Source organism: Alexandromys fortis, unplaced genomic scaffold, assembly GCF_014885135.2.
Source record: "Alexandromys fortis isolate MF-2015 unplaced genomic scaffold, M_Fortis_MF-2015_v1.1 scaffold_4, whole genome shotgun sequence".
Classification (NCBI taxonomy): domain Eukaryota; kingdom Metazoa; phylum Chordata; class Mammalia; order Rodentia; family Cricetidae; genus Alexandromys; species Alexandromys fortis.
Window position 1 is genome coordinate 23,509,294 of NW_026067944.1, and position 20,306 is coordinate 23,529,599.

The 20,306-nt window shown below is 36.7% G+C and overlaps 1 protein-coding gene across 1 annotated transcript in view; it reads right to left on the reverse strand.

The window, feature by feature from the left end:
• The window catches only part of Stxbp5l (syntaxin binding protein 5L), a 208,717-nt gene that overhangs the window by 164,645 nt on the left and 23,766 nt on the right, over positions 1 to 20,306 (reverse strand). The window contains exon 3 of the mRNA XM_050148905.1: positions 8,053 to 8,150. Within this exon, the coding sequence (XP_050004862.1) occupies positions 8,053 to 8,150 (98 nt within the window). The remainder of the gene's footprint in view (positions 1 to 8,052; positions 8,151 to 20,306) is intronic.

Below are 20,306 nucleotides of genomic sequence, written 5' to 3' on the forward strand. Positions count from 1 at the left end.
TACAACACACAGTATATACTTGTATTAATGCAGATGTGTATATTACCTTTAAAAGCTTAAGTACTTTCAGAGCAAGAGGACAAGACACTAATAAAATGAATGGCCCTGGTGATCCAACATCTCAGAGCACATCTGTTGCAGTTTCCTCAGAGTTTTGCTTTCAGAACAGCTTCAACGCTACTGACTGAGATGGTCCAGCCTCACAGACTTCTCCAGCCAGCATTTGACCATTATCTTAACTTTATCAGGATCCCCCAACGATGCCAGTGCCCCCAGACAAAAGGAAGCAGTCTAGAGAAAACAATATCATCATTTAAGAGGGTTTGGTTATAAGTTGTTATTGGTCATGGTCAGAAGAAAAACTAAACAAAGGAGATAAAGTCAAAGATCTCTTTATAAAAAAAAAAGAAAGATACAATATAGAAATAATGAGATACAACGGTAGATAATTGAGTCTACTTTAACCCAAAAAGCACCTATTAATCTCAAAATATTTTACATTGGTATGGATTTCAATTTACTGATACAAGTTTAAAGGTTTTTTTGTTATACTATATGTATGTTTCTACTCTTGCTTGGGTATTGTGCCTCTGAAGCTCATTTAAACATGTAATGTATAATTAAGTAATACAAGTTAGTAGTTGGTCATCTATAATAAAACTTGTAGTCATGTTAGGTATGTTTTCAAGGTTAAACAGATATATTTAGATAGATAGATGGTCTTCAAACACGTCACAGACCTATGGAATATGGCGTTGAGAGGTTAATAACTTAAGGCTTTCCATGACAGCAAGACACATCTGCTCCTGGCAGTGTCAATTTACTTAAAAAAAAAAAAAAAAGATGAGGGGCATTGAAGAACCTCCATATGGAGTTTGCTTTCTTCATGGCAAATGATAGCCATTTGGGCAATAAAACTGTCCTTGCTTTGACTGATGACAGCCTGCTGTCCAAACTGGACCAGCAGAATGCAAAAGAAAGTGATTGCCAAATTTTGCCAAGACAGGTAGGACAGTTTAATATTACCTGCTTCTCAAAAATGTCTGTAAGATATACATACTAGCCCTGTAGGCCAAAGATGGATGCCTCAATATTACAGAGGAACTGTGAGTGACTGTCCAGGAAGCCAGATGTCCCTGTTGTTAGATAATATTACATTCTTCTGGGATCTTTGATAGAGTTAAAGACCAAATAGTTAAACTTGCAGTTTTCCTTAGTAATAATAAAAAATAAATTAAGTATAAAATGTTAGATTCACAAAGATAAGATAAATAATAGAGTATTTTTTCTCCAAATTTGCCAAATACAAGGGGACAATATATTGTGACTATAATTCTTACTTGATAACTGTTTTAATGTATCTTACTATGTTAAAGTTAGAACCTTCCTTTTTTAATTAGACAAAAGGGGGAAAATGTTGTAAAATAATTCTGTTGTACACTTTGAATATGTGTTGCTCTCATTTGTTTAATAAAGTGCCAACTGGCCAATAGCGAGGCAGGAAGAATTTAGAATGGAGAGTCAGAGTGGGAGAACACTGGGAAGAAGGAGGGCAGAGTCACTCAGAGACACAGAAAGAAGCAAGATTAACATACCATACTGAAAAAGAGGTACTGAGCCATGTTGCAGAGCATAGATAATATGGGTTATGATATAAGAGCTGGTTAGTAACTATCAAAGTAAGCTATCAACTGAGCATTTATAATTAATGACAAGTCTCTGTGTGGTTATTTGGGAGGTGGCTGGTGGGACAGAAACTTCCACCTGAACTTTATAAGCCAAGAGAGAACAGAATGACACATTGTATCTTCTGGAAGAAAACAATTTCTAAGCAAGACATTGCAAAGCTTTTCAGAAAGAGAAGAGAAATAAAAACCTTTCAAAAAACCCTAAAAACTCAAGAAGGTCATCACCACTAGACAATTACAAAATATGGTTCAGGACATCCTACATCCAAAAGCAAAAGATAACTACTATCATGAATATGTAACTCACCAGAAGAGATTCACAAGAGAGAAAAAGGAAAGAATCAAACCTAATCAAAGCAATAGACCACAAAATCATAATTAGCAATAAAAATGGAAAGAAAAAACACTAACTATTCAAAACACCAAAAAAAATTACAAAAATAACAGTAGTAATGGTTTTGACCTTGAATGTAAATGGATTACATTCATCAGCTAAAAGATATAAAGGGTTCAAGAGGAATAATGGAACAGAAAGGGTTAAATTGGGGTGGGGATGGGATGGCCTCTATCCAATAAACCACTGAATAGAGGAAGGAAAATGGGGAGGGATAACTAATACTAAAGGCCTTTTTTTTTTTTTTTTTTTTTTTGGTTTTTCAAGACAGGGTTTCTCTGTGGCTTTGGAGCCTGTCCTGGAACTAGCTCTGTAGACCAGGCTGGTCTCGAACTCACAGAGATCCGCCTGCCTCTGCCTCCTGAATGCTGGGATTAAAGGCGTGCGCCACCACCGCCCGGCTACTAAAGGCCTTTTGAAAAGTCATAAACCTACTGCTGTAGTAGCTTCTGAAAATATATTCATGTGCACATACACACATAAAAAGAATTTTAATGGAGTTACTCTACAATAGGGGAACAATAACCCAACTAGATAACACATGCTAGCAAATTAAAAAAAAAAAAATACCTGAAATGGGTTAACTCTTTTTGAGTTGTTATAAAATGGGATCTCATAGATCCACAAGCAATACAAGCGTATACTGATGTCACTGATCGCCCTTCAAACTTGCCAGCAATACCATACTGTTAAAGACACCACATACTTGAGCCAAAGAATATGAAGAAACCAAGACACAAAAGGTAGCTTAATGATGCAACTCAAAAAGTTGGAAAAACAAGAACAAACCAAATTTAAAACCAATCAATGACAAGAAATAATAAAAACACAAAAAGAACAATACAAAGAATCACCAATCTAAGACATGTTTCTTTGAGAAGATAAACAAGATTGACAGACAAAGGAAAGAGTGGATGCAAATGAACAGAATCAGAAATGAACAATAGGGAAACATTATAACAAACACCAAAGAAATTCAAGAACCTGCTCGGAAGTGGCTTTCCTCAAAGACACTGACTTACAGAACCAAGAAGCAGAAATAAAGTACAGAGCGACTGAGGTTAGGGAGGGAGAAAGGCAAACAACACCTTATAGCCTTTGATCTTCCACACCCTGGGAACTGAACAGAGAAATGGCTGACTCAAGGGTTCCCATTGGCCCCTCCTCCACAGAGAGAACACTAAGGAATGATCCAACTGATCATCTGAAAGGGGATAAAGGCTGTGAGTGCCAGATATAAATTTAGACAACATGGCAATGGTATAGATACTCAGAATGACTCGATAAGATGGCTGCAATGGGATATACAAGGAACCGTGACTAAGGATAAAAGTCCTTTTTATGTAACTTGTTATGCAACAAATTCTGGCAAGAGCCACCTTTGTGCAATTCTGTATTCTTGGATGCAGGGCCATCTCTTACCTAGAGTGAATAAAGTATGTCAGATACACCTGTGGCTCTGACAGTCCTCCTTTGTTTCCCTGCCCCTCACAGCCATCTGCTCCTGGTTCCCATTACCACCCAGGGAAGATGCGCTAAAACTCAGCCTCAGGAGTAGGGAGTCAATTCCAGACATCAAGCCAAGTAAGAGCCAGAGCTTTAGAAAGATGCAAGCATAGCCAAACCCAAGCAGGAACCAGAGCTAGAACCAAGTTCGGAGGTAGAGTTTGATCCAGAGATATGGAGTCCTCAGAAATATGGAAAACCGGACTGAGACCACCCATTGCAGAGCAATTCCAGTGACAAGACAGGTTTTAGGAGCCAGAGAAGAAAAAGATGGGATGTCAGATGGAACTCAGCAATAAGTTTTATGTCCTGTGTATGCATCCCTTTCTCCCTATACCATTTATTTATTTAATGCCCAATGTCAATTTAGCAGGTCTGCTCACCCCTGTCCTTTTCTTGCCCCATATCCTTTAAAAAAAAAAAATACAGTTTTCACTTTTCTCTCGATCTTCTTGTTTTGTCTCTTTCCTTCCTTCTTTCTTCTTTCCTTTCTTCCTCTTTTTTTTTCGGGGGTGGGGTGGGGTGTATGTGTTATAATACAGGGTTTCTTTTTTAAGACAGGTGTATCAATCCTGGCTGTCCTGGACTCACTTTGTAGACCAGGCAGGCCTCAAACCCACAGAGATCTTGGATTAAAGGCACATGGCCCCACCGCCTGGCTTCATTTCTCTTTTATCGCTGGCAAAGAGCACTGAGTGCCCAGCCCAGGTTTGTACGTCTCTAGAGCTGCTGAGAGGTCTGGTAGTTCTAAGATACCTGACATCATATCTTCATCTCTTTTCCGTCTACCTTTAGCCAGCCTCCACTCCTCCCTGTCATACCTACACACACCCTTCAGTGCCCCTAAAGTTCCCTTCTCTATTTATATTCTCCCCTGGCCTGGCTAGTTTTGTGTCAATTTGACACAAGTTAGAGTTGTCTGAAAGGAGGGAACCTCAACTGAAAAAAAAAAAATGCCTCCATAGAATCCACCTGTAAGGCATTTTCTTAACTAGTGATTGATGTGGGAGGACCCAGCCCATGGTGAGTGGTACTACCCCTGAGCTGGTGGTCCTGGGTTCTATAAGAAAGAAGCTGAACAAACCATGAAGAACAAACCAGCAGGCAGCGCCTCTCCATGGCCTCTGCACCAGATCCTGTCTCCATGTTCCTGACCTGTTGGAGTTTCTGTCCTGATTTCCTTCAATGATGAACAGCGATGTAGAGTGTAAGCCAAATAAACCCTTCCCTCACCAACTTTGTTTTGGTCGAGGTGTTTCATATACTGCAAAAGATGTTCCAATGAGGGTTAAGAGATACGGTGATCTTTGTATAGAATGATAAGTCATTGGGAATTGGTTTACTATTATGTCCTTTAGCAGAGTAATAGTAGTTTCTTCCCTAGGGCCTGGGCTTATCTACCACAGGTTCATGGGCCTAATATTTGTATCAGGAATGGGTTTCAATCAGTGGAGTGAACCTTAAATCCAAGAAGAAAGTAGTTGGTTATTCCCATATTGTTCATGCCATTATTATACCAGTGGATGTGCCACTATTGCACAAGTGGACATGTCTTACCAAGTCAACCATTACTGTAGCCGGATAATATAAGTGATTGCTTTTCTACTCCAAGAGCATGCATAGCATCTTCCAGCATGGTGAAAGCTAGCCTATAGGCATGAAACTTCCAGGTGAATGCCATCTTGATTTCTCTGTGTTCATGTGACTCAACTAGGTAGTATCTTCAGCAATACGGACTTAGTGTCTGGTTATGGAAGGTAAAAAGCTTTGGCAATCATCTGTAATGTTTGGGAGGGTCTATGGAACTTCAATGGCCAGCAACTCCAAAAGAAGGAACCTATTCGTGGCACTGTACCCTGCTAGCCTGTGGGGTCTAGCAGGGGCATTATTATTCCATTATAGGGTGACTTCGTTTAAACTCTTTTACATATGTTTAATGTGCATAATACATATATATTTAGGAAGTTTCTGCAGTGGTAAGTTTCTATATGAATTTTTCAAAGTTTTTAGAATTATTTACCCCTTTCTCTTATTCTTTTCTCTACCCTGCCCTCCCATTACCCACCTCATTAAGCCCTTCCTGTTCCATTATTTTCCTTTAACCCTTTATACCACTGTGTTCTATCTCCCCTTCCCTGAAGTCCTCCCGTCCATATAGCACCTTAATAATTGATTAATCTCTATGTGCATTGAAGGAAGCACACATATCTGGAGATACAAAACTAACATTCACAAAGGAAAAAAACATAGGACATTTGTTTAGAAATAAAATGATTATTTCAAGATTCATCTACCTACCTGTGAATTTTAGTTTCATTTTTCTTAACAGATGAATAATATTCAATTTTTAACATACCATATTGTTGGGAAATATTATTTTCAGGTATGTGACTTTTGTTTACACTGCATTTGTTTAACTCTGTGAAGCTGTGTTACTGTGACTGTTTAAAACACCTGATGATCCTAATAAAGAGCTAAACAGCCAATAACAAGGCAGGAGCAAGGATAGGCGGGGCTAACAGGCAGAGAGTATAAGTAGAAGGAGAACTCTGGGAGGAAAGTTAGTGAGGAGCAAGAGAACAAGGAGAGGAGGCCATCAGGGACAAACCACCCAGCCACACAGCAAGCCATGGAGAAAGAACACAAGAAAGGTAAACAAAAATAGAGAAAGATAGAAGCCCAGAGGCAAAAGGTAGTTGGGATAATTTAAGAAAAGCTGGCAAGAAACAAGCCAAGCTAAGGCAGGGCATTCATAAGTAATAATAAGCCCCTGTGTGAATTATTTGGGAGCTGGGTGATAGAACCTCAAAAAGCCAAAAGAGCTTAACATCTCACAACACCACATATTCCCTATCTATTCATGGACATCTAGGTTGTTTCCCTTTCCTGACTCTTGTGATTAGAGACATAATGAATGTAGATGAGCAAGTTTCCCTGCAATAGGATACAGAGTTTTCCCATTTGTTTTTCTACTGCTGTAGAGACACCATGACCAAGGCAACTTATAAAAAAAAGCCTTTAATTGGGAGCTTGCTTACACTTCAGAGGGTGAATTCCTGACCATCACAACAGGAAGCATGGCGGTGGGCAGGCAGGCAGGCAGGCAGGCAGGATGTCAGGGTGCTGAGACAGTACTTCTGATCCACAAGTTGGGGGCAGAGATAGAAAGCCCCGACTTGGCATGGGCTTTTGAAACTTCAAGTGACACACCTCTTCCAGCAAGGCTACATTTCTAATACTTCCCCAAACACTTCAACTGGGGATCAAACATTTAAATATATGAGCCTCTGTGGGCCAATTCCATTTAAACCACCACCACAGAGTTCTTTGGGTATATGTGCAAGAGGGGTTTAGCTAATCATATAGTATCTCTATTTCTAGCTTTGAGAAGAATCTCCACACTGAAATCCATAGTGACTACACGTTTGCAGTGAATAACTGTTCCTTTCCTGTGCCAATAAGTTCATGTATATTCCCTACTTCCTCCTCCATCAGATTCGGGATACCAAATCTTACATTGAAATCTTTGATATACTGGAGTTGAGTTTTATGAAGAATGAAAGAGAAAAAAATCTAGTTTCATTCTTGCACATATCGTTAACCAGTTTTGCCAGCACCAGTGTGTGTTGTTGGTCTCTTTGCCAAAATAAGGTAACTGTAGAAGTATAGAATATTATTCTTAAGATTTTTTTTAAATCTATGTTTATGTATGAGTGCCTGCATGAATGTATGAGCGCCATGTGTATGCCTGTTGCCCTCAGAAGCCAGAAGAGGGTACTAAACCCTCTGTAATGCAGTTATAGACCATTAGGAGCCACCCTACTGATGCTAGGAACCAAACTCAGGACTTCTACAAGAATAACAAGTACTTTTGCAGCTGAGCCATGTCTCCAGGTTCCTAGATGTGGTATCACACAACAGTTTTATAAAACATTACAGGTAAAAGAAACTGGATCAGAGAATACACGAGATGTCTCAAAAATATTTCTTATACTTAATGTAAATCCTAAAATAAAAGGTTTAATTTACAAAAAAAGGAGACAATGTTAAAATGCATTTGGGAATAAACCTATAGCACTATATGCACATTATTATAAAAGAAACTGTCAAATTAATGTCTGCTTCTACCTTAAGAAACTAAAATGGGACAAACTAAACCCAAAGTAAATTTCAAAAAAGCTCAAAGTAGAAACTTTGATAGAATAGGTAAATAATAAAGAAATGTGTATAACTGACAAACTTCTAACTAGACTGATCAGAAAAAGAAAACAACACGAGTTTTTATTGTTGAAAAGAAGAAGCTAAAGAAGGAACATCAACAGTGATCTCAAAGGCAAAAACTATACTAAGAAATTTGACAGTAGTGATTTGAGCAATGGTTATTAATTGTTAAGGAAACAATACATGTTTTGGTTATAAATGCTTTACTTACTTGAATGAATAATTAACAAAAATTAAGGATACATTCGTATAGCACCTGTTCTCGTTCCAATAGCCAAGATTTTCTGGACTGGATCAAAGGCCAGTGCTGTAGGCTGATAAGGAAAACCATGCCGAACTGTCTGAAAGAGAGGAGTAGAAATAGCTGTCAGGGAAGGAAAGGTTAAAGTCAAAGCAAGACACTATTACATGACCACAAGGATGACTATAATTAGCTTTTAGATGACAAAATGGGCAAAATGGGCACGGAATAACCTCTGAAACATTGTTGGTGACAGTACAAAATAAATTATTTTGTAATCACTTTAGAAAATCATCATACAGTCAGGCAGTGGTGGCACACCTTTAATCCCAAGATTTTAGAGGCAGAGACATGTGGGTATCTGTGAGTTTTGGTCCAGCCTCTCTACAGAGTGAGTTCCAAGACAGGGTTACACAGAGAAACTTTGTCTTGAAAAGAAAAAAGACTATCTTATAATTTGTAAACAAACTAAACATATACCATTTATACCTGTACCAGGCCCTAGCAATTCCACTGCATATGCACCTCAGAAAATTTAAGGCATATGTCTACAAAATAATTTTTTAATTATGATACTAGCAGCTTTAATCATAATAGTAGAAAATCAGAAATATCCCAGATGCCTATCAATAAAAGAATTTTAAAATGTGATATAACCATGAAATGAAATACCATGTAACAGTAAAAAGGTATTACTAATAGATTCGGGAATATGAATGATTATAAAAGTATTGTGACTAATGCATTGCAATTTTGTGTCCTACTTGTTTCTCTCCCACCTAATTTTATTTTCTACCACTGTCCTGCAGTTTAACAAATCAAATAATTTGTGATGATAAAAATTCATCCGTCCTATCACCCTTTAATAACTTCCTTTCCAGATTTAATTATTTTTATTCTTTTCTGATATTTGATTTGGTTCCTTTACTTGATGTATCTTAACAGTTTTTATGCTGCTACTAACTTTTAGGAAAAGCATTTTCTTTTCTTCACCCCCCCACCCCATTACACAGGCACATGTTCTTACTAAATGCCTATCTCCCCAATAAAGCATAGTTACTTGCATTGTGCTATTGCTACTCTCTTATTCTGCCACACAAATTGGTTACTCCCTGGGACTGAAATTGTTTTCTTAACTTGCTTAGTTTTTATCTGCTTGCTATTAATTCAATGTCAAATTCTTCCCTCAATTGCCCAAATTTCATTTTAGTGATAAATATAAGGTACATATATTTAGTGAGGTAAAGTCAGACAATCAAATGGCAGGCAAACATCCTGTAGTGACAAAAACAAACCAACTAGCCATGCTGGGCTCATGAGCAGAAGAAGAATGGGCTGGAGACAAAAGACCCTGAGAGATAAAATACTACTCTTACTACGGTAATAATACCAAAGAAAACCCATTACATTGTACAACTTATGTAATTTATGTTATCTTAAGCATTGTAAAGGAAAATATTAATGAACATAAGTATGAAATGCTAAATAAGATATTAGTAATCTAATCCATTAATAATGAATGTATTTCAAATAGTTTATTACAGAAATAGAAGTATGATGTCATATATGATGCATCATCTTTAAGTATATCTGGAGTATATAGACTACATGCATATACTTCCTATATCTTTATACATATCTGACATCAAAATTAACTTACTTAACCATTTTCCTTCCTTAAATTTTGATCCCTACAGGTCTGAGCCTCAAACTGTAAGAACTTCTATCTATTCACAAAATAATTATATGTATGATATAGAGAAATGAACTTTGTCATATAAGTCTCTTTACAAATGGTATTTCTCAAAAGGAATCTTATGAGCATGCTGAACCTGATGACACTATAACCTCTGTGAGCTTTAGTTTGTGATGCCGACTGGTTCTTCAGATTAATTGCATAATCTCCTTATAATATTTAAATAGATACATTATTGTTGGAAAAAGTAAAAATAAAAATGAATTTTCTCTATAAAGCCAAAAGGTCATTGGCACTATATTTCTTTTGTCTAGAAAAGAAAAAGAAATTTTAGTGTGTCTCTGTTGGATTTAAACAAAAGCTTTGAGAGCAGAAGATGGTGAACATCGCCCGGCCACAGTTGGCTAGAATCTGTGGAGGGTAAACTGCGAATAGTTGGGAAACTATTTTAGTTTCAATAAGAGGCTGAGGATGGCAGGAAATCTCTAGTTTCAGAAACAAAGTGGAATTAGAAACTTGCGAGGCAATACAGGAGAAAAGTCCAGAAACTGTCCTGGAGAGAGAAGCCGGCTCAGAGAGCCAGAGCAACTGCAGATGGCAGCAAAAGCCAGGGAGCCTGAGAAATCTGCAGTGTGCTCTGAACACAGACATCTTAAAGGGAGAGGAGACAAAGACTATGTCAACTGCACTTAGCAGAGGAATGAGATACCAAGAAAACCCTCTCCTCTTTGTCCAAGATGGGGGAAGCATCCAAACCATTTTCTAAAGAGACCAGTTTAGTGGGCAGCTTGGTAACTCTCCCTGAACCATGCTCCTAGTACATAGAACAAGTATTGTTAGTTTAAAATCTAAAACTAATTCCATAGTACTTTCCTTCAATGAGAGTGAATTTGAAAATTCAAAAAAACAAGGCTAGAGAGATGGCTCATTGGTCAAGAGTACTGGTTGCTCTTCCAGATATCCTGGGTTCAATTCCCAGCAATCACATGGCAGCTCAAAACTGTCTGTAACTCTAGTCCTAGCAGATCCAATGCCCTCTTCTGGCTTCCATGGCACCAGGCATGTACATGATACACATATACACATGCAGGCAAAATGCTTATACACATAAAATATTCAACATGTATAAAATAAAATAATTAAAAATCAAAATATAGAACTTTAAAAAGAATAATATTAAATCTGTATTTAAAAAAAGAGAGAAGGCATAAATAGGCCAGTCAAGGTGGAACATGTCTTTAATTACGGCACTTGGGACACTGGGGCAGGCAGCTTCTTCATGAGTTCAAAGCCAGTCTGCTCTACATGGTGAGTTCCATGTTATCCAGAACTACAAGTGAGATACTGTCTCCAAAACAAGATCAAAAAATCAGAAGAAGAGGCACATTAATAAACTCCTGAATGGATTAAAAAAGAACTCAAGACAACAACATAAATGAAAAAAGGAAGTCGATATAAAAAAATTAGAATTCAATGGAGAGAGAAATATTGAAAAAACTGTAAATGGAAAGTTCAATTAAGTCAAATGATAAACTCAGTGGAAAGTCTTGCCTATACAATGAATCAAGTGGGGAAAAGACTATCATAACCAAGTAGATGAATTAGAATATTCTGACAATTTTTAAAAATATAAGTGGGGCATATGAGATTTATGGAACATCATTTTAAAAGCCAAGCTTATGAGTTATGCTCATAACATAGATGAAGAGAAATATTATGCTAAAGGGATAGTGTAGCAGAAGATTTTTCCTAACATAGGGAAAGAGATGGCCACCAGGCTAGAGGATGCATTTAGACAGTCGGACAGAACCAGAAATTAACCTCCCATGTCATATTACAGTTAAAACACTACGTAAACACAACAAAGAAAGTAAATCGAAAGCTGCAAGAGAAAAACACCAAGTCACATATCCGCAAACCTGTCAGAATAAGAGGAGGTTTCTCAATAGAAAGTCTAAAAGCTAGGAGGGCATGGAATGATCAAACAAATAACTGCCAGGGCAGGTTACACTACATAGCAAAGCTGTCCTTCTTAATGGAAGGAGAAATAAAATGTTTAACTATAGACACAAAGTAAAGGAATTTATGACCATCACGCCAGAACCACAGAAGACCCTCAGAGGAATCCTATATACGATAGAGAAAATATAGAACATCCATGAAGCCTCAGGAAAGAATACAGTGTACGGGATAGAGAAATGTGAAAGGAACAAACAGTACAAACAATAGAACAAAGGACTAAATGCTCGCCTTTAAATTATTGCTGCATATGTTAATGCTTTCAATCTCTTAATCAAAAGACATACTAGGAGATTGGATTTTAAAGCAGAACCATCTGTTCATTGCCTATAAGAACTCACTTCGTTGTCACATACAGACAGCTTTAGAGCAAAGGCTGGAAGGATGATACACAGAGAAACCCTGTCTCAAAAACTCAAAGAAAATATTTTTAAAAAATAATAATGTAAGCCTTGAAATTCTGGGGACTCAGAGAAATGGCTCAGCAGTTAAGAGCACTTGCTGTCAAACAAGACCTGAGTTTGGTTCCCAGCACCCATTTTTAAAAACTCTAACCTATGTAACTCCAGCTCCAGGGGCTTCAACACCCTCTTCAGGTCTCTTTGGATACCTTCATACATGTACGCAAGCCCCCACATAGCCATATACATTTAAATAAAAATTAAATCAATCTTAGAATTCTAAAACTATTAGTGGGAAACACCTCAGATATAAACAGAGGCAAAATCTTTCTAGAATGTACTCTGTTTCAATCTGCCTTCTGTTAATGTGATAAACACAATGACCAAAAGCATCTTGGAGGAAACAGTTTATTCAGCTTCCTTCCACTTCCAACCCCAACCCATCATTGAGGGAAATCAGGGCAGAGCAGAAACTCAAGCAGGAGCAGAGGCTGGAACCATAGAGGAAAAGTACTTAGAGGCTAGCTCCCACTGTGCTCACTTGCTTCTGCTCAGCTAGCTTTCTTATACAATTCAGGACTCTCTGCCTCTCACAGTGGTCTGAACCATACTACATCAATTAGTAATCAAGAAAATGACCTACAGACAACCCACAAGTCAATACGATGGAGACAATGCCCTTATTGAAACTCCCTTAGATAACTCTAGGCTATGTCAAGTTGATAGTTGAAACTAAGTGGAAGAGTCTCTAATTGCTCAGGAAATACTACCAAGAACTGAAAATGAGTTTACATGGAGTTAAAAAGCTTCTTCACAGTAAAATAAACAGTTAATTGAATACAACCTTCCAAACAGGAGACAAATCTTGATATCTATACATCTGTCAGAGGATTAATATCTAGGATATATAAAGAACTCATAAAAACAAAACAATAAAAAGCTAATTAATAAATGGGGGATAACATAAACAGATAGTTCTCAATTGCTAAAGCCCCCAAAAGCCAGAAAACAAATGGGAATATATTCAACATCCTTAGCCATGAGGAAATGAATGTCAATTTAAATGGCTATCACTGAGTAAACAAGGAACAACAGTTGTTAGAGAGGATGCCAGGGAATGAAAATCCTTATACACTGCTGATGGGGAGGTAAATTGGTATGAACACTGTGGAAATCCATATGGCGTGTCCTCAAAAAAAAAAAAGACTAAAAATAGATCATATGACCCAGCTATATCACTTCTAAAGTACCTGAAGGACTCTATGCCACAGAGATACCTGAATATACATGTCTATTACAGCTCTACTCACAGTAGCAAAGTCATAGACTTGGTCTAAGTATCTGCTAATAGGTGAATGTATACAGAAAATATGATATATATACACAATGGAGTTTTATTCAGCCATAAGGAATGAAATTATATCCTTTGGAGGGGAATGATTGATGCAACTAGAGATAATCATATTAAGTGAATTAACTCAAATATTAAAAGTCAAATACCATGTTTTCTATGATTTTTAGTTTCTATAATTCTTTATATATACACAAATCACTTACACACACATACACACACACATGATATGAAAGCAGAAAGGAGATTAGAAAAAGGGAGGAGATTCCCAGAAGTGAGTTGGAGAAGGGAAAATAAAGGGAAGGTATAAGATGGTGATAAATATGGCTAAAGTACATTCTACAATTCAAAAAATTGCAAAACTCAGTACTATATGCAATGCACTACCTAATCTCATCTAAATTAACACAAGAATAATTCAATGTCAGGATGTATATTGACAGTATTACATCAACAAACTGAAGAATAGAAACATGTTATTAATGGTGTCTAGAAAGCCATCTGATGAACTTTAGTAGTTAATACAACACCTTATAAAAATACAATTAAAAGAAAACTACCCAAAGATGGTAAATATTAACAAAAATAGCAATGCACATAATAAATAGCAAAAGCTATAATAATTCCTATTAAAACCAGGAAAAGACCTATCATTATTTAGCTTTGTTTTATAGGTTCAAACTATTTCAGCAACTCAAGAATTTGAAAAGATTCACATAAGAAAATAAGAAATAAAAGAGACTTCCAACACTTTCTAGGGAACTAGGGAGATGGCTCAGCGGGTGAGAACACTTCCTGCACAGGCACGAAGATCTGAGTTTTCATCTCTAGCACCCACATTTAAAAGCCCCATGTAGTCACACAGACACTTATTAACTCAGCACTGTGGGAGACAATTGTAGAAAGATAGATTTGCTAGGCTTTCTAGCTGCAAATACAGATTCAGTGAAGGACTGTCTCAAGAGAATAAGGAATGGTGTAATCCTCCTGATACATGAACACTCACATACCACACAAGCACACACCATACACACACTTACATAAGTGGATCTTTTAGAAATTATTTAGTAATGAGTTTGTGGGATTACTATTGTGAAATGGCCATCCTCCCAAAAGCAATCTACAGATACAATGCAATCCCCATCAAACTTCTAATGCAATTCTTCACAGAAATTGGAAAAACAATCTTAAAGTGTTGACAGAAGTTTCTGTCCCACCTGGTCTTGCAGTTGTTCAGTCCCAAAGAAACAACAGAGGCTTATATCAGTTATAAACTGTTTAGCCTGTTAGCTCAAGCTTATTATTAACTAGCTCTTACAACTTAACTTAATCCATAATTCTTATCTATGTTTAGCCACGTGGTTTGGTACCTTTTCTCAGTGCAGCATTCTCATCTTGCTTCCTCAGTGTCTGGGTGGTTATTGACTCTCTGCCTTTCCTCTTTCCAAAATTCTCCTAGTCTCATTGCCCCACCTATATTAAAGTCCACATGGAAGCACAAAGGACCCAGGATAACTTTTTTAAAAACCTGAATTATAAAAACGCTGCTGAAGTAATCACCATACCCGTTTTACTACAGAGCCACAGTAATAAACATAGCATGATGGTACTGGTGTAAAAACAGATATATAAATCAATGACATACAGTTGAGGATCCAGATATGTCTACACACCTAAAGACATCTGATTTTTGGCAAAGATGTCAAAAATGCACATTTGAGGAAAGAAAGCATCTCTAACAAATGCTAGAACATTGGATGTCCACATGTGGAAGAGTAACTAATTATTATCTTTTACCATGCACAAAAGCAAATTCCAAACAGATAGAGAACATTAGTGTCAAATCTAAGACACTGACATTTCCAGAGAAGGAGTAAAGATGTAGGCTCAGGTAAGGACTTTCTGCACAGGACCTGGATCCCACCAGAAATAGGTTCAACAATTCGCAAGTGGAGCCTCATTAAATTCGAAAGCTGCTACACTACAAAGGAAACTGAATCAAGTGAAGGGGCAGCCTACAGAATGGGGATCTTTGCCAGCTATACATCAGACAGAGGATGAACGTCTAGAACTCAAAAACACCAAGAAAAACAGTTTTGAGAGTAGGCTAGCAAACTGAACAGGGAGCTCTCAAATGAAGAAATACTGAAAAATATTTTTAAAGTATTCACCATCCTCGGCTATCAAGGAAATACAAAATAAAACTATTTTGAGGCTTCATCTTACTGAAGTAAGAACATCTAAAATCAAGAGAAAAAATGACAACAAATTCTGGTGAGAATGTGGGGAAAATCGTTCCCTATTCACTGCTGATGGGAGTATAAACTGGTGCAGCCGCTGTAGAACTTAGTGTGAAGGTTCCTCAGAAACTAGATATAGAACTGCCATATGACTCAGATACACTGCTCCTAAACATGGCTTCCAAAGACTCATATCTAACTATAGACGTTCTTGGTCATCTATGTTCATTACAGCCTTATTTATAATAACTAGGAATTGGAGTCAATTAATGCGAAAATGTGGTATATATACACAATGGAATACTATTCAGCTACAAAGAGAAACGAAATTATAAAACTTGCAGGTAAATGGATTTACTTGGCAAAATATTATACCGAGTAAGGTAACATAAACCCAGAAAAACAAATGCTACATTTTCTCTACCATATGTGAATATCATATGTCAAACCTTTAGATTTCTGCTTAGCTAATGAGTTATCTGTAGAAGCCAGAAAAAAACTACAAAACAGCCATTGGGGCAAGGGAAAGGCCTAAGGAGGATAGTGGCAGACTGTGTTATAAATAAAGGAAAATAATGGGATGAGAGGTATAAGTGTGGAGGGGAATGGAAAGGTAGGACAGAGGAGCGTTTGGAGTGACAGATAGCAAAGAGTAAGGATTATAAAAAAGCCATATAGAAATCTACTATTTTAAAAGCTTAATAAAATGAAAAAAATTAATGTTGGAATGGAGGTACTCTTTCCTCTCAGAAGCCATAGTTTATTAAACTGTTATAATATATATAATTTTTATCTAATATTATATATATTACATATTATTATAAACTATTTTTAGTTTATAAACTAAAAATCCTAGTACCAGATGTACTAGATGATACTGCCCTATGAGCTGTTGGTCAGCTTATCTTGTAAAGAAAACTGAAACAATATGGATCATAAAATTGTTCCCAGCTGCCAACCAGAAAGTGATAGTAATATCCTACTGCTGACAACACACACTTTGGTCACAGGAAGTGGAGAAATCAAGCTGGAACTGAACTGCAGCCTCCTCCCTGGTGAATTGTTTTCATAGTGCAGAGGTGTGTTGCTAAAATTCCTTCCCTGGAAGACTTGTAAACAAACATCCACCCCTCCACCTAAGGTCCCAACAAGCCAAGGTAGTTTACCTAGGAGAACCAACGTTAGTTTACCTAGGAGAACCAATGAGTTTTTAAAGCTTACTAACAGAGAGCAACGGGAAAGGGGTCACCAGCAGGAGCATTGCTGATTTTAACGCTACACTGAAAGGTGTGCACCCAGCTTAAATGACAGCTCCTCCGTGGCTGCATAAATAGAACCCCTTCCCCTCGCTTCTGCAAGATCCCATGCAATTAGGGCAGAATTGTATAAGATGGGTTAGAAGGGATAGCTAGATGCTCAGGTTATGGTCCCATGATCATCCCATCTTTCTCTGAGGCAAAGTAAACAGTAGTCAAAAGGTCCAGCTGTGGTGACCTTTTGTGAACAAGCTCAGCAGAGCTCCTGAAGATGGTGGCAATCTGGTTCAGAGAATAATACTGCACAACAGGTTATGGAATATGCTGGGTGTGAAGAGGAAGTGAAATGGGATAATAGGGGTAAGAGGAATTAAAATTCATTATATACATGTAAGAAGTTAATAAAGAGTACATTTTAAAAGCTTAGTTAATAATTGCTAGTATTAGATAGGAAGGATCTCAGAGGAGTTGTGGGAGGGGAAAATAATCGGAATATTTTGTATAAAAAACTATTTTCAATAAATGAAAAGTAGGAAAAAATGATACAATCACTTAGGTTGTATGTCTGGAATATCATCAGTAAACATTTGCAGAATGACTAACTTTTAAAAGAGGAAAGTCTCCAACCCATGCAGAAAGAGAGAGTTTAGATACAAAGTAAATAAAAATCAATAACTTGTCTATAATAGCAATAATGACTAATAAAGTTATAATATCATCATTTATATATTTAGTGTAATTCTGAAATATATTGAATTTTTTAAGTCCCCAAAACAAAGGTTGTATTCAGTGTTTTTCAGTAATGTATTTTCCATTATGTAAAGTACCTGGTAAGAGAAAATTGTATTACTGCCTTGGAATTTAACTGGTTTATATAACCACCACTAATAGCAGAATAAATTAATGAGCTTTAATGTTTATGTAAAACTGCAGGAGTTACAACTGTTAGAATTCTATTAGGAGACCAGAGCTGATGTCATCAGTTTCTGTTGTAGCTCTGACAACAAAATCCCATCAGAATTTAGTATTCAAGAACAAATTTGTTTACATGCCTAAGAACTTTCATGTTTGCTCTGTGACTGAAGCCGCAAAAGTCTCTTTTCAAAGTGTATCTTCTAAAATATTTAGTGGGAAAGCTACTTATACATACAAAGAAATGAGGTTCACATCGTTAGTATTGTTTTACATATAGCTAATTCACCCACTCCTCTCTCTCAAATCCCAGGTTACAGCTTCACTGCTATAAGAAATATGTACCAAGATTCTAAAGCAGCAGCAGTTTAGCTTTTACTCAACATGACTGAAGAATGACTGCAGTACTTTTGGGGTCTCCCCAGATCAATTCCAAGCTCCTTTATGAGCAGGGATTATGCCTTTCATTTTCTGTCCTTCACTAAGCTTTGGGCTATGACTAAATATCTAGGATTTTTTAAGTTCAATATCTTCTACATATAAGCAGTATTTTCTTTAAAAATTATATTTTAAAAACATTAATGGTTATAACAATTTTTTACTGTGAAATAAAATCCTTAGAATAATTTTTAAATCAATATATAATTATCTCTGTATTTGGGGGTAATGTTTCAATTTTCCATACTAATGAAGGAACATAAAAATTCTCAATAACTTCCATCATCACTCTTTCTCACCAAGTACATTTGCGATTGTCACCATATGTACCTGCTAGAGTGATAGAAAATAATGAGAACTCAGATTTTTGACACAAAACTGAAAAAAATATATAAATATTAGATGTTAAATATCCCAATGTTTTACTAGGCCTACTATGAACTTAGATTAATCTCTATTACTGAATTACAAGCTACTCAAGGTCAGAAATTCTGTTTTTGAAGTATAAAAGCCCCATGGGTATTCAAAACCACAACTGAATATGTCATAACAGTCCAACACATGTAGTAGCTTATCTAAAGTTTACAACTGCTAATTTTCAAAAACATCTAAGATTCGTAAGGGAAGTGTGTTTGTAAAAATGCCTTGTAGATTGAACACATTATCTAAGTATGAATTTATACTACTTAAACTTAACAGAGAAGTACTTTTTCAAAACAGGAAGGAATTAAATTCCAACTTAACTCACTGCAGCCAGTGAGATGCCTCAGCAGGTAAATACGCTCGCTGCCAAGCTTGACAACCTAATTACAGTGCCCGGGACCGGAATGGTGGAACAAAATAACCAACTCCATGGTGCATGATACCCTCCTCAGGCACAAATAAGTGTGATTTTTAAAAAGGCACTTTCTTTAAAACGTATGTATATCTCATACTTTCTCCCATATCACATCGTTGTATTCAAGAAGTGATTTAAATACAGTCGCATTTGTAACAAACAGTCCATAGATAAACCCCTAAAGGATACTCAATTTTATCTGATTTATTACTCAATAAAAGGGAACAGGACTGAGAGTTAAAAAAATTAAAAAAGATCTCTATTGCAACTGGAAAGCTCTATATGAAATGTTTCTACTATTATTAAGTTGTTTCTTTTCCAACTTTAGATAATTTTATCATCTGTCTTATATATTTAATCTCTGCCCTGAGACCTATTAGCAGTTTAAGTGTCTCCAATATTCCTGTTTCAATATATAATACAGGTTGGATACATTATTCTTCCTTCACCTGCACCCTGACAAATCACGGCCAATTAATACCAATGTCTTGTGCAACCTTATGGTCATACATTTCTAAACTCCTTCAAAACCCACAGTTTCTTTACTAGAGATCAGGCCCACTCTCTGTTCCCACTATCACACTTCCAATTAAATTCCCCTTGTCTGAAACTTTTATTTTATTCCTGGCAACACAAATTTCTCCCTCTTTAGATCATTTAACATCAGCATTCTATAACTTAATTGTTGCAGGATATTTGTACACTGTATGAGATGTATCATCGTGACTGGTTTAATAAAAAGCTGAATAGCCAATAACTAGGCAGGATAGGTTAAGCAGGACTTCTGGGCAGAGAGAGGAACTGAGGGTATGAATTTAGGCACAATGAGACACCAGCAAGATACTGAAGAGTTGGATGGACAGAATGGAAGAGAGGTTAAAAAGCATGTGGCAGAACATAGACGAATAGAAACAGATTAATTTAAGTTATAAGAGCTAGTTATTAACAAGCCTAAGCTAAAGGCCAAGATTTCTTAATTAATAATAATTATTTGTTTCATTATTTGGGGGCTGGCAGTTCAAAGAAAGTCCAACAAAGCTTGTACACTTATTAGCTTACCACTTAATCCTGTATCATGCTTGAAAGAAGTACACCTACTGGAATA